The sequence below is a fragment of the Coptis chinensis genome, chromosome 1 (assembly GCF_015680905.1).
Source record: "Coptis chinensis isolate HL-2020 chromosome 1, ASM1568090v1, whole genome shotgun sequence".
Lineage (NCBI taxonomy): Eukaryota > Viridiplantae > Streptophyta > Magnoliopsida > Ranunculales > Ranunculaceae > Coptis > Coptis chinensis.
In genome coordinates, this window is record NC_141456.1 from 28,564,253 (window position 1) to 28,580,017 (window position 15,765).

General features: G+C 37.7%; 1 protein-coding gene across 1 annotated transcript; it reads left to right on the forward strand.

Annotated features, from left to right (window-relative positions):
- The first annotated feature begins 248 nt into the window (after window positions 1-248).
- Window positions 249-2,861, forward strand: RSZ21 (RS-containing zinc finger protein 21). The gene is made up of 5 exons (XM_086598101.1): window positions 249-725; window positions 801-889; window positions 979-1,198; window positions 1,857-1,982; window positions 2,474-2,861. The coding sequence occupies exons 1-5, from the start codon at window positions 637-639 to the stop codon at window positions 2,496-2,498; spliced, it is 549 nt and encodes a 182-aa protein (XP_086454227.1). The 5' UTR covers window positions 249-636; the 3' UTR covers window positions 2,499-2,861.
- The last annotated feature ends 12,904 nt before the right edge of the window (window positions 2,862-15,765 follow it).

The following is a 15,765-nucleotide window of genomic DNA, read 5'->3' on the forward strand; positions in this document are numbered from 1 at the left end:
TTTCATAGTCCCAAGTGCCAACAACTACCTTAAATTAGGATATAGCCACACAACTTTCTAAACATAAATTCCAAGGATATTCCGGACATTTTGTCGAAGAGAATTCAGAAATGTGGACTTCTGCATGTGTTGTTGGGTGACTACATATAAAACACCTTATTATTCATTAAACATTCAATTATTTGAGGCTGTTTTGTACAAATTTGATTTCATTAGTACTTGAGGGACCACTCCATCACATGAACTTTTCTGACAAAATCCAATCTCAAACATTTTTTACTACTCTTTCAATTATTGACTTCTATGTCCCACTAGTGGCCCACTATTTTATAGATATATCAAATTATAGACAACTTTTTTATGCAAAGTATGCAGTAGAGTATGCAGTAGGGCGTGAGCGGAGAGGGAGGAGTGGAGAGATTGAGAGGGAATAAAAAAAAAAAAAATGGAATGGAGACAAACAGGCAGTCAGAAACCAACTAAATGACTTTTTGTCTATATACCCCTTCTGCCCAGACTTGATAATAAAATTTCGTCAACGATATCAAAGGCCCATTAGAAAGCCCACGGCTCATATTAACAACTTAAATAAAATTATAAGGGGCATCCCGAAACCCTCGAAGAAAATTAAAATCAATGTCTCGTGTTTACGTTGGAAATTTGGATCCTCGAGTTTCAGAAAGAGAACTTGAAGATGAATTTCGAGCTTACGGTGTTTTGAGAAGGTATTTAGTATCTGAAATTTGTCGAAATTTTGATATTTGTTGTATTTTACAATTTTGAGAATAAACAATTGGCAGTGTCTGGGTTGCACGTAAGCCACCGGGTTATGCTTTTGTGGAGTTTGATGATCGTAGAGATGCATTAGATGCAATTCGTGCATTGGATGGTAAGTAGTTGTTGACATTGGAGGGGAAGGGAAGCTATATTTTTTATCATTCATTTTATTTGATGTTGTTTGCCTTATTATTATTACAGGGAAGAATGGATGGCGTGTTGAACTTTCTCATAATTCTAAGAGTGGTGGTGGAGGCCGCGGTGGACGTGGTGGAGGTGAGGACTTGAAGTGCTATGAATGTGGGGAACCTGGTCATTTTGCTCGTGAATGCCGCTTACGAGTTGGTCCAAGAGGTTTGGGAAGTGGACGTCGTAGAAGTCCCAGTCCTCGACGCTGTAGGAGTCCAAGTTATGGGCGCAGGTCTGTTTTTTAGTACTTCATATATCAATAAAGTGAAATTTTATAAAAATGAATGAGTAATGAGGGACTCATCTTGATAATTTATGTTATGTATGGCTGATGACTAAAATGCCATCTAATAGTATCTTTGTCTTGATCCATGCCATGCACTTTTAGATGTACACAACCCTTAGTATGACAAGTCATGCAACATTGCTTGCCTTCCCTTAAAAGTTTGAGACTTTTTTTCTATAATTATGTTGCATGAGTGTAATTCCCCTAATTAGCATGACAAGTCATGCATGATTGGCCACAATCCACCAAGGTCTTATGTTTTTTCCATGTCTATCGTTGTCCATTGAAGAAACAATTATTTTGAGACTTTTCTGTGATATACAAATTTTGGCATCCTCTTGGAAGAATACAAGTTTTAATTTAGTTTTTATCGATAGGATTCTATGGATTGAGTGGCTATGGCCTGATTTTTAATTTTCCGTTACTTGTCTTGTGATGGAACTGTACTGGTGATATTTTCTTACTTTACTGAAGTCCATACTGCGTCTTTATCATGGAAATATTTGCTCGACATATTTCTGTTCATGTCTTTGCATCATGTCCCTGAGTGCTGAAATTTTACTTAATGCAGTATACTGATTTATGCTCATACACTGTTTATCAGGAGTTACAGCCCCATTGATCGGAGAAGGTCTCCTCGGCACCGCAGCATATCACCTCGTTGTGGACGCAGCTATAGCAGGTCGCCGCCCTATCGTCATGCTCGTCGTGATTCACCTTACGCAAATGGGTATGGGCATGGCTTGTCTTATGTTTAGTGAACTCGTTTTACATGCATGCTCATCTATTCATATTCTATTTTGCAAGTGTTGCATGAGGAGTGCATGTTAGAATCATTATTGAGCATTAGCTGTACTTGTTGAAGACTTTGTAAATTCTACATGTCACTGTTTCACCCTCATAAACAGCTTGTTTTTCTTACATGGTGGCTTCAAACTGTCAATTAATTGCATATTTTGAGTTAGAGTGATGGACAATAGTTCTCGACAGACCACATTCGTTGAACAGTTAGGAGGGACGTAATACTAATATAACGATGGGCTAAAACCTAAGTATTTTTTCTATTGCAAGTCAGGCTTCAGGGTTGATTGCACTAGAATACTACATGGTAAAGAAATAAAAAGTTACTAGCATTTTGTTTTTATTTTGTAACATTCTTATATCAAACTTGACTCTTCCTTACCTGGACATATATCCTGACTTTCTAATTCCTGTTGACAGAGGTCATTATCGGGGCCGGAGCTGAAGCGGACTGATTCCTGCATTTAGATCACCACAATATATTAGTACTACTACTCTAATAGGATTTATTCAACGGACAAGACTTGTTTTTTTTTGTTGCCGGTGGAAACTTCTGATAGTTAGACACCATTTGGCTTTGATACTGGTAAGTGGCTTTTTACAAGGCGCGTACTGTCAACAAGGGTACGTTGGACTCCTCATTTTCTTTATATCGTTATATGCTCTCCTCAACTACAAACTTGGAGAGGTTACCTTCTTTCTTTATATTGTTATTACCCTACTATATACATATGGAGCATATATAACTCTGACATTATTAACTCATTTGGAATAATTTTTGTATTTGAAGATCTTACTTAAACTTGTACCCTTTGTTTGTTGTGAGGTGCGGTTCTGCTAAAACGGCACCATTGGGGCCTTTCTGCTTCTCATACAGAACATGGGTTTACCTGCATCTCTGGTTTACTCCATCTACTTGTTGCTTCTTTTGTATGCCGAAACTGCAAAACGGGTCTATCTGCACCCCTGATTCATGTCACCTAAGTGTTGTTCATCGTGCTTTTGTGGCTCTAGTCAAATTTTAAAACTGCAAAAGCTTGGTTGTGTGCGCTACTTAATCATCATCTGTTCATCAGTCTGCGACATAACCTTCCAATACTTTAGTTTCCGTGAATTGCATGCAAACGTGTTTGATAAGCTTGTTTAGGCTCTCAGTGCTACTGGGCTTGTGTTCCTGTTGTGGTTTTCTGAAGTGCCTGCTCCTAGGGACTTAATGGCTTATATGTTGACTACACGTTCTAGGATAGACAAACACGGCTGGTGGGTATTGCTCCGACAAACACGCAATGAATGGTAACCAGTGATTTTGTTGGTGTGATCTCCTACAGTTGGCCTATTTATGTGAATATGCCTTATGCATTTAGCCTTGAGGAGCACATCTGCCTTCCTGCAGGTAGGTATCTCTTGTATTTTTCCGTGGTTATGGGATTATTTGTCTCTGTCTGAAGGCATATTTTGGTTAGTTCTGTGTGGGTTACAGAACCTCGGGGAGTGGTTTCACTTCTGGGATTTACATGTTTAAAGCTTTTTACGATTTTTATTTTCTTTTGTAAATATTGAGCAAATTGTGTTTTTTCACACCTAAAACGAGCAAATTGTGGTCGGTTCTGAAATGAGCAAAATTTGGGTTCTATTATATGGTCAAAGTTGATGCCATCTACAATCCTTCGCTTGCACTACAAACACCAATAAATCTCTTTGAAGTTTCATCAATATTTGCTTTAGTAGCTTAATGGTAGTTCTCCGTGTCTAAATGAAGCAAGATGTTCAAATTGTTCTCAAACTTTGTGACTTTTGACCATTTCGCGTGCGTTTTTTTGTTCTCTCCCTAGAAAGCCTTGGTACGTGGAATCTTTTGTGATCTTAACCCCCCGCCCTTCAGTCAATTCATTTTAGTCTCTTTATCCTTCATATTTCCTAATTAACCAGGTTTATGAAGAAACCGACCGTTAATGAAGTTACTGTCGATCTATTAGGCTTACTTATACATACAAATGACTGCTTGTCTGATTGTATATGTTTCTGAAGTAGACGAGGGATGTTTTGAAGTACTTGTTTGCACATCCGAATTGATTTGTCTAAACTGTTTCTTTTAGTGGTGGAAATATCTTCTCTGTATCGATAATCTAGTGGTGGAAATACCTAACAGCAGTCAAGTTACATCAGAAATTTTGATAGGCTAATAAAAAGGCATAGAGAAAAGCACATAGCCAAACATAAGTAATACTTTATCATCTGTTTTGTAACCCCTCGCGTGAAATTATTATTACCAATATTTAACGAGAACACGTTATAATATGGATGGAAGACTTGGGAATCAACGAAGACTTTTCATCTATTAATATTTATAGTTCATAGTTCATACAGTGAGAATGTGAGAACAAACACCGAGTTGAGATGGAAAACGACCAATCACTTGTTACGTAAACGAATGGGGAAGCGTGAGAATTGGATAAAGAAGATTGAATGTGGTGATAGAAATCGACAAAAAACAAATCAATTAAAACACTTACCAATGCAAAGCGAATAACCAATAGAAGTGGAGACGAGATTTACGTGGTTTGGCGTTAGCCTAATCCACCAAGCAAAAGAGGAGAATTTTACTGATCAAGAGATAAACAAATAGAGTACAATCACTCACAAACGAATCGAATTCACAAACTCTCTCTCAAAATTGAACTTTACAAATTTCACCAACGGGTCTCAGATTTATAGAGGTGGGTATCAAATTAGAATCCTATTTAGAATAGGAAATCAAAACCTTAATCGTGTGGTTTATCCAAATCTGAGTCGTCAGATACCAACAATTCTCCACCTCGGTGAAGATTTATCCAAATCTGAGTTGATCAACCGAATAGCAAATCCCCTCTTCAAAGCACAAATGTCCGAATGACCAAACAAATAACAAAATGTCCCGAAGGACCAAACACGACTGTACCACATAGTGGCTGCCTACGTACCCTTATTAAAAGATCAAGCCGACCGTTGTTCACCAATGCCCTTAAGAGTCAAATCATCTCAAATGAAGGATATGAATCAAATTCAAACAATGTTGAAACTTGATTCTAGAAACCACTTTGGTTAACATATCAGCTAGGTTCTCCTTGGTGTCTATTTTAGTGAGTAAGATATCACCCTCCTCTAAAATTTATCTGACAAAGTGAAAACGCACATTAATGTGCTTCGTACGGGCATGATGAACTTGGTTCTTGGCCAAATATATAGCACTCATGCTATCACGGTTGAATCTCGAAATGACCTCCTGACAATACCCAAGTCATCTAACAAACCCTGCAACCAAATAGCCTCTTTCATAGCCTCGGCCATTTGCCATATATTACGCCCTCTGTAGTTGTAGACAATGCAACTCAGACCGCAAAATAGACCTCCAACTTACCGGAGCACTAGCTAAAGTAAATACATACTCAAGTAGTGGACCGGCTTTATCCAAATCACTGCGATAGTCGAGTCCACATAACCCACACAAAGCTTACTAGTATCCCTCTCAAAACATCAAACCAACATCTACAAAGACCAAGAATGTATCGGAGAATCCATTTCACAGCTTGCAAGTGTTTCTTCCTAGGGTTATGCATATATCTACTAACAACACTAACAGCTTTTGAAATGTCTGGCCTAGTACACACTATCGCATACATCAAACTACCAACAACACTTGCATATGGAACATGAGTCATGTACTCACGCTCCTCATTGAACTTCGGAGACATAGTAGCACTAAGTTTAAAATGAAGGGCAAGAGGTGTACTCACGACTTAGTGTTCCCATCAATACCAAACTTCGTAGTACCTTCTTCAAATATGTCTTTTGAGACAAACAAACTATGCCTTTTGCTCTATCTCTCTGAATCTCCATGCCAAGAATCTTCTTAGCTTCACCCAAGTCCTTCATCTCAAATTCTGAGGACAAAGTTTTTTAAGCTTATCAATCTCAGTTCTTGCTTCTTGAGGCTATAAGCATATCATCAACATACAAGAGCAAGTAGATGAAAGAACCATCATGTAGTTTGGAAAAATAGACACAATGATCGTAGTGACTTATTGTGTACTTGAGCCCTAGCATAAACCGATCAAACCGCTTGTACCATTTGGGAGACTGTTTCAAACCATATAGCGATTTTTTCAGTTTACACACCAAATCCTCTTTGCTTGCAACTTTAAACCCACTTGGCCGTCATATAGATCTCCTCTTCTAAATCACCATGTAAAAGCGTTTTTACATCGAAATGGGCTAGCTCCAAATCATCTTGAGCTACCAAGGCCAAAAGGATGCGTATGGAGGAGTGCTTCAACCGAGAAAACACCTCATTATAGTCAATCCCTCCCCTCGAAATGCAGCCTTTAGCTACCCATCTTGCCTTGTAGAACGTAACTTCATTACTTAGAGATCCTTCTTTCAATGCAAACACCCATTTCACCTTAATCGCCTTCTTACCCGTAGGTAACTTTACAAGCACCGAATATCATTCTTATGAAGAGATTGCATCTCCTCATCCATAGCTGTCTTCCACCTTTTCTCGACTTGGAGCCTTTGGATTGCTCCATAATATGAGGAAGGAACATCTTCATCAAGACTTTCAATAACAGGAAGTGCATAGGTAACGTGATCGTTTAGCCAATACAATAGGAGAACATTTCTCTTAGATTTACCAGTTGCAATAGGCTCATGAACCGGAGCCAAATGACCAACATTCATCTGCTCCTCTAATGGAGTCATATCCTCTGCATCATTATTTGTTCCATCACCTGTAATCACTATTTCTGTGTCTTCAATTGGAACATTAATTGACTGACTATCCATGGTTGCCAATCTACTAGATACAAAACCATCTGGACTAGGTGAAGACGCATCAATCTCCACCTGTGCAATACCTCTTTGGCCATACTCTCCACCTGCTGAGAGACAGCAGTTTCAACATAGAAGCCTCATCAAATGTCACATCTCTGCTCAAAATGAATTTCTTATCTTTCGGATCCCATAACTTATAACCTTTAACTCCACTTTTCAGACCCACAAAGATAGCTTTCTTTGCTCTAGGATCCAACTTACCATCTTTGACATGAAAGTAAAGCGGGACACCCAAACACCGAAGGGAATCATAATCCCCGCGGGTTTACGGACCAAACCTCCATAGGAGTTTTACCTCCAATTGCAAACGAAAGGCAACTTGTTAACAAGGTAGCATGCATAACTCACGCCCGGTTTCAAAACGCTTTGCCCAATCCAAAGATTGGACAACATTCACCGCGACTTTCTCCATTAGAGTGCGGTTCATGCATTTCGGCCCATCCCATTCGTCATTGGCGCCTTTCAATGTGAAGTGCCTCTCTATTCCCTCATTCCTCGACATACTTGCAAGAACGGATCACTCGTATATTCACCACCATTATCAGTTCGGAGTCTTTTGATCTTTCTGCCAGTCTGAGTTTCAATCAACTTCTTCCATTTCACAAAGATATCTAGGACTTCATCCTTGTTTCTCATGGTATATACCCACAAACACCTAGAGTAATCATCAACAAATGTCACATAATAATGTTTGTTCCCTCCAAGAGATGCATTCCTAGAAGGACCCCAAACATCCGAATGAACATAATCAAGGGTTCCATGCGTACGGTGGATAGCGGTGCCAAACTTTACCAATGCAAGCTTGCCCATAACACAATGCTCACAAAAATCCAACTTACAGGTCTTAGCACCTTTCAACAATCCTTGCTTTATTAACGTTTGCATGGACTTCTCACCTGCATGTGCAAGGCGATATGCCATAATCTGGTGGCCTCGCTTTGGCAAGCTCCTCACGAATGCTTCGATGGCTGCCACTTCTCACTAAGCGTACCACCGCTTCAAAATGGTACAAGTTATTACGGCGTATGCCTTTCATGATAACCATTGCTCCGAAACTATCTTTAGAACACCACTCATCGATGACTACCTTGTAGCCGCTTAGCTTCTAAAGTACCAGCGGAGATAAGATTCTTCTTCAAAGGAACATATCGAACATCTTTTATTTCCTTAAATGTTTCATCATACATCTTGAGGCGAATATTACCCATCCTCATAATCGTGGGGGGGGTTGATCATTCCCCATCAACCGCATCACCACTTTCAAGCTCCTTGAAACTTGTAAACCACTCCACTTATGGGACAAACATGATAGGTAGCACCCGTATCCAAAATCGATGGTAGAATCAATGAAACAAATACTTTCGATGTAACGGGGAAAAGAAATTTGAATTATCGGAATCATTACCTTCTTGAGCAATGTTGACATTAGGCTGTTTTACTTTCGGTATCTTTCTATTTGTGTTTCAACTTCTTGTAATCCTTCTTCGATGTCGAACCTCATGACAAAAGTACACTCATCCACGGGCTAGATTTAAGCCATCTCGACTTGGAGCGAGATTTACTTCTTCCACCACCACAGAGTTTGGGCGGTCATTAGACCTCCCTCTTTTACCACCAAAAGCGGTGCTTTCGTCGACTCTCTTGACTCCTTTTCATTGTTGTTCATCATATCCCAACTTGTCAGCCTTGGTACGCACCTCGGAATAGTTCAAAAGCTTTCTTTCGAACATAATGGTGGTTTTATATGCCCATACTCCTCCTTGGGAAGAGATCTCAACAAATGGAAAGCTTTGTCTTCATCCTTCGTTTTTCTTCAATGTTCAACAAATTCGGTAAGTAACTTGTTAAACTTCGTTCATATCTTTGGGACAATGAAATACCTTTTTTTTTCTCATATCATACAACTTTGATTTCATAAAGACCGCCTTCTATTATCTTATCTAAGTAATTCTCTTCAAAGGATTCTCCAGATTTTCTTGGCGAAGTCTCATTGAGAACAAAGGTACTTCACATCCACTAGCCAAACATGATCTTATAATACCCAACTTCGCCTGGTTTTCTTAACCCAAACACTCTCCTCTATATCCGATGGTTTTAGGTCTAACCACGTCATCCAAGTCTTGTTGGCATAGTGCATCTATAACTTCCGCGATGCCACATACTAAAATTGTTAGATCCATCGAATTTCTCCACATCAATCCTTGCATGGTTAATATTCAAAGTCGTAGGAGGTGATTTCTCCTTAGGCGTCATAAAATAGTACCCGATGGAGGATCCGTTATAGATACTTTCTCAAACTTTCATATACCATAAAACAATCGATAAACCCAACAAAAGAAACCCAGGTAGAACCTTGGCTCCGATGCCCAGGATGTTCTACAAATCAAAGTTGGTTTATTGATTTTTTAATGGAAAGTTTGAGTAGCGGCATTGTCCTCCATCGATATGCGTCAACGGAAATCACAAGGAAAATCACCTTTAAAAGAAACTTATGCATGGATGATGGACCGATGGATCTAACTGAAATCAAAAGTTAGCGTTATGAAGAGTTATAGATGCATTTCCTTGTTCCAAAGATGATGTTAGGCATATAAAACCACCATCGGATATAGAAGAGAAAAAGAAAGGTGTAATAAGATCGTGTTTGGCAAAAGATGTGAAAGACTGCTGTTCTCAATGAACCACGACCAAAAACCCGGAGAATCTGAAGAAGAAAGCTTTGAATAAAGACGATAGAAGGTGGTATTCATATCAAAAAATATGATATGAATGAAAAGAAAGGTATTTCATTGTCGGCACTGGTTAACGAAGTTTAACTGTTGCCTACGATTTGTCGCTATTGAAAGAAAGATGAACAAAAGCTTTCCATTTGTTGAGATCTTCTGAGGGATGAATCTAAAACCACCATTATGTTCGAAGAAAAGAACTATTCGTCTGAGTGCGTCTGGGATATGATGGGAAAAAGGAGTCCAAACAGTCGATCGTCAAAGGCGCCCGCAGAAGAAGGAGGTCTAATGACCGCGTCCAAACTCCTCGTGGTGGATGAAGTAATCTCATTCCCGTTCAAAAATCTGCCCGTGATGAGTGCTTTGTCATGAGGTGGACATTTGTTTCAAAGTTGAAACTGCAACGAAAAGCGGCGAAAACAATCTAATGTCAACATTGCTCAAGGAGGTAATGATTGATAGTTCAAATTTCTTTCCCGTTACATCGGTTTTGTTTCATTGATTCGATCATTTGATTTTGGATGTGCTAATTTCATGTTTGTCCCCATAAGGGAGTGGTTTACAAGTTTCAAGGAATTGAAAGTGGGCGATCATGATGATATTGTACGGGATGGGTAATATTCGCTCCCCAAGATGTATTATGAAACAATTAAGGAAATAAAAGATGTCTCGATATGTTCCCGAAAGAATCTTATTCTTTTGGTAAATAAAAGGTAGTCATCATCGATATGGTGTTCTAAAGATAGTTTCTCTTTGGTTACTGGTTATCATGAAAGGCATACGTCAAAATTAACTATGGTATTTTTAAAAGTTTAATTAGAATGGAGAAGTATCTGATGTGAGGCATTCGTAGGCAGCTGAGGAGGCCACATATGGCATATGCGCGTGCTTATTGCACATGCAGTTAATGAGAAGTCCATGCAAACGCTAATAAAGCGGATTGTCATGGAAAGCTAAGAAGACCTGTAAAGATGGATTTTTTTGTGAGCATCAAATTCTAGGTAAGCAGAATAAAGTGGTGATAGAAATCGACAAAAAACAAATCAATTAAAACACTTACCAATACAAAATGAATAACCAATAGAAGTGGAGACGAGATTTACGTGGTTTGGCGTTAGCCTAATCCACCAAGCAAAAGAGGAGAATTTTACTAATCAAGAGATAAACAAATAGAGTACAATCACTCACAAACGAATCCCGAAGAATTCACAAACTCTCTCTCACAAATTGAACCTTACAAATCCCACCAACTGGTCTCGTATTTATAGAGGTGGGTATCAAATTAGAATCCTAGTTAGAATAGGAAACCAAAACCTTAACTGTGTGGTTTATCCAAATCTGAGTCGTATACCAACAACACTAACCATAGAGAAACTTGAAGTCTTTGATATGCTCAAACAAGCCTTGAAAATTCCTTTCAAGAGTCTCAAATTCATCATTTTCACTCTCCTTACCTCTATTGCATTGTACTGCTGCATGGTATTCCATGAAATTGTTCTCCAAGAAACCTTAACCGAAGCAATTACTTTACTAAGACGAGAACCGTTTGAAAGTTTTGTATCCATTACTAGTAATATTGGTGAAAAGCCCCTGGAAGCTTATACAACACATCCAGTACGTGGTGGACTCTTTTCTAGGCCTATCTCGTAGAATTCTTCAGTTGACTCTTCTTTATATAGTTCCAGTTCATCTCCTTGACCTTCTTAACACGATCACAACTGTTGATTTCACATCGGCTATCTATGTTGAAGAGAGTCCAATGACTTACAGTGAGATGTTCCAAAGACTGGTGAACATAAATAGGTATAAAGGTTCTCTAATCACATCTTTGTGTATTCTCCCCATTAACTTGCTTACCGTGTTTGGGTTGATGTGGGTACTTGTTATAGCATTCTTAGCTCCATCAGAGAGTGCCTTCATCAAAGTACCCTATGCACTTGGGGCCATTGTACTCCTCGTCAAATGGTGTGATTGGAGTGCTATATGGAATATGGGTATGGTCATTTCAATCTTGGAGGAAAAACATGGTCTTGCAGCCTTAGGCGCTTCAAATTATTTTGGCAGAACAAGCAGGCAACGTGGACTTATTTTGATGCTACTTTTCTCTGTTTGGAGACTTGGGTTGAGAATATTTTACCTATTCATTAAGCCTATGGAGGCTAGAGAATGGAATGTAATTGTGGTGATAGGAGTGGTTGTTAGCATGATTTGCTTGGAGAATGTGATGAAGTGGGTCGTTTGTGTGATATATTTCTATGATTGCAAGAAAAGAGTTCTGGAAAAGAAAGTTGATGTAGAGGACGGGAAACAGGTTGAACTTATTCAAAAAAACTGCAGCTAAAAGAAGAAGTCCACTTGTAATAAGTGTGACTTGAGGAGAATTTTTTTTCTTCTCTGTAATATCTTCTTATTTTAATAATAATACCATGTGGTTGCTGGCACATTTCTGGTACTTCGGTACTGGAAAAACATATATTTTAGGAGCATCCACAAGCCCAACTGGGATGGGGGTTTACTGGTCTAAGCTATTTTTATATATTTTTAATATATAAAAAAATTTGGAGGTTGAGTAACAGTGTTTTGGTGTACGTTTTAGGAGCAATTTGGTAATTTTTAGTTTTTTTTTCTATTAGAGAGATAAAATAGTAATTTAATGTTTATAATTTTTTTTTTAAACTCAATAGAGCCCATGGATACCACGTGCACAGTGGCTAGTATCGAGTAGAAGACTTCCTCCTATTCATTGGTGTGACACTGATTTTTTATTTATTTATTTATTTATTATTATTATTATTATTATTATTATTTATTTATTTATTTATTTATTATTTTTTTTCAAGCTCATGACCAGAAGAGTCGGGTATAGATCATAGTGCACATTCCTCATTGTTTCACTTTTTATTGGCTGTCCGAGGAAGTAGAAAATATAGAAAATACTTCAAAGTTTACTCATAGCTGGTAGATGAAGTAGGAAGTAGGAAGTAGCAAGGAAACACTCCACAGTCAACTCACATTGTCATCCATAATTAATTTTCACAAGTTCTCAATTAGAAGCTTTTAGACACATTTCACCAATACTGTGATATATCGTGAAATCTGCTGATATGTTAAGAACCGGCATACAGCACTTTGTACTTTGTACTTTTGTAGTACTGTTGGTTCAACAGTATGCCGATGACTATTAACTTTTCGTAGTAGATAGTGCTAGCATATACGCTTGTGTCAGAGATTCAAGGATCAGCATCATTGACGCTTAGTAAGAATGTTCATTTTCATTAGAATTCTGCTTCTGCAAGGCGTAGCGCGCCTTAAAATTTGTATAACAAGGCAAACAATAGTCACTAGACCACTAAATTACTAATGTTTAATACTCAAATGTGCATCAAGAAGGCTATTTTTTAATCATGAATGTCATAAAATATTATCCTTGGGGAACAAGACTGCTGAGGTAATGGAACAAAATATATAATCTGCAACCACTTGGCCTGTATCTTATATATAATGGGAAAACTAGCCCCGTTTATTAGTCCTCGTATTTTTGGTTTTACCCAAACTTTTAAATCAAAAGGGTACCCAAAAGTTTCACCCAAAATTTTTTCCGCCAGTACTATTTCCGAGGGTAAATACATACTTTTGTTTATTCCCGGTTTTTTAAAGGACACCCTCTTCACGAAATAAACGTATTAAAGTTTGTTTCAGAACATTCGCACCGTTTTGCTTATTCTCCCAAAACAAAGTATTAAAGTATGAATAAGGAAAAAAAATTTGTTCGGTGTTAGATAATAGGTAAGTTCTTCTTCTTCTTACCGAACAATTGTTATCCCCTCTTCCCATCAAGTTCCAATTTCAACGAAGACTTGCAATTTCCCATTTTAAAACTAATATGTGCACAAGTGAAGATTTCCGTTATTTTTTTTTTATTTACTGTTGTTTTCTAAACATTTCAATGGTTTATTTCTATTTCAATTTTGCTTTTAATTTTGCAATTGTTCCAGTTTCAGAATAATGCCGCGTCGTTCAATACTCTCATTCCCGTTTTAAAGTTCAGACGCACTCACGAACATGTATGCCATCTTCTATCTTTTTTTTTGTTTCCGCATTCTCGCTCTTTTGAACCCTTTCTATAAAAGGACAAATTGGCAAATAAGAACTACCCGAGAAACACATGCACCATTTCGGTTGCCATTTTAACTTTCCAAATTGGTGAGTGAACTCTTCAGCATGCCTTTGGCAGATTTTTTTTTCTTCAAAAACGGGTGTGTTCCTCTTCTTTTCTCTCTTCTTCATCACATGATTATTTATTGTTTCAGAAAACATGTTTAATCACAATTGAATTTTTTAGACATATCGTCAATTCATATTTTTGTATTTATTACTCAATTATGATTATGGACCAAAGAGTCAACAATTTCTTGCTACTTGGGGAACACCGCCATATGAAACTCTCATCTTAAGGTCTCTCAGGTTCCTAATTTCTGTTTCTTAGTTATTCTCATAAAATTCTTCACGTGCAACCAATTTTACAATCATTCCAGTATAAAGAATCTCGAAAACTCCAATTTTGTCCTTCTTAATACAAATCTCTTGGTTGTAATCGAAATCTTTTTGATTCATTATTTGGTTGAGTTCGTTTCTGTTAGAGTCACTTAGAGGAATGCATTGATGATGCTCTTACTTCCCCCGAATAGCGTTTATTCCTCTGCTAGCTTCAATATTTGATTGTATACAATGATTCCTGTGTGTCTTCTTAACATTTAGATTTAACCCATGACTACATACTATTAATGTGCTATCTTTACGTAGTGCGCTCAGTGGCAGATTGTGTGTATTTATTCCTATACGTCTAATTTTTAAAACATTTAACCCATGCCTATCACCATAACTAATATAAACAAGTTTTTGGCTCCGCCAATGCAAAATCCGTTCTTGCATTGCTGGTCCCAATCCCAGACTAATAGCTTCGAATTTTGCTTTGAGAACGTATCTTTCTGTTTTTTCGCAGGACTGTACATGTCATATTTTACACTGGAAAAATTATTCTATGTACAACCGATCTAGCTGATGCTATGTGGATACTGGCTGGCACATTATCTGTATGGATTCAGTAACTACATTAAATAAAAATTAAGGTTTAAGAATTTGTTCTCCTCGAAACAGATAACGTGAGCCGCCTGACTACATTTCAAAAAAATACAATCAAAGTTTGCCGCTTACGTTTCTGCATCCATGTATTTATAGATAGACTTATATCTTACTTATATTTGTATTTTTATGTATGTGCAGAAATATGTTCGTTCACTCTACCACCTACATCTTCTTTTTGCCTACTTGGCTTCTCGACCATGTTCTAAAGGTATGTAATTAAGCTACTTGGCAACTCCTTAATTGATATTCTAACTTCTCTTTGATTAGTGTAAACGTAAAACTGTTTCAATTGTATTTTCTCTTTTTAAATGTCGAGTACAGATAAAGCTCCACCACTGTCTTTTATAGCCTTCAGCAATATGTTCATGCTTTCTTTATTTGGGTCAGTTTATACTTTTCTCCTAACTTTAATGTATTCAGCCAATATGAAGTAGAAAAACTTTTAACTCTATCGAACTTCGGTGCTTCTAAATTTAGGATTACCATTTGCTTGAACGTGTATGGCATTGCACTGCTTTACACATCCAAAACGTTGGCCGCAGTGACTGCAAATACTATTCCCCGCTTCACCTTTTTAATGGCTGTTTTTACTCGGGTAATTCACTTTGATCATTCTTTGGCTGCCGAAAGTGATAATTGGAAAATATCAGACAATATTTTAGGTTGATTGCTAAATAATTGCTCAAGACTTTTGAAAGACATAACATAGGCCCCATTAATATATTTTGAGTACATGAACTATTCACATCAAGAAATTGAAGAGCATTAGGAGGCGCCTTTAAATAAGGTTATTGTATCGAGACAACATAATAGTATACTACAAAGAAAATTATTAATTAGGGGGGAAAAGAACAATATTAAGTTGTCAGATTGCGCTCTTTCGGTCTTTACTACAGGCATTAACATTTAAAGTCTAACCAGATTCACTTGCCCAGACTATTTAGCTCGTCATCGAGTAGCTATAGCATAACC

Bases quoted from the DNA above. Each gene is read 5' to 3' on its own strand.
- RSZ21 (XM_086598101.1), top strand. From the start codon at position 637: ATGTCTCGTGTTTACGTTGGAAATTTGGATCCTCGAGTTTCAGAAAGA. The intron at 726-800 runs GTATTTAGTATC...AACAATTGGCAG, and splicing joins GCTTACGGTGTTTTGAGAAG to TGTCTGGGTTGCACGTAAGC. The intron at 890-978 runs GTAAGTAGTTGT...TTATTATTACAG, and splicing joins TGCAATTCGTGCATTGGATG to GGAAGAATGGATGGCGTGTT.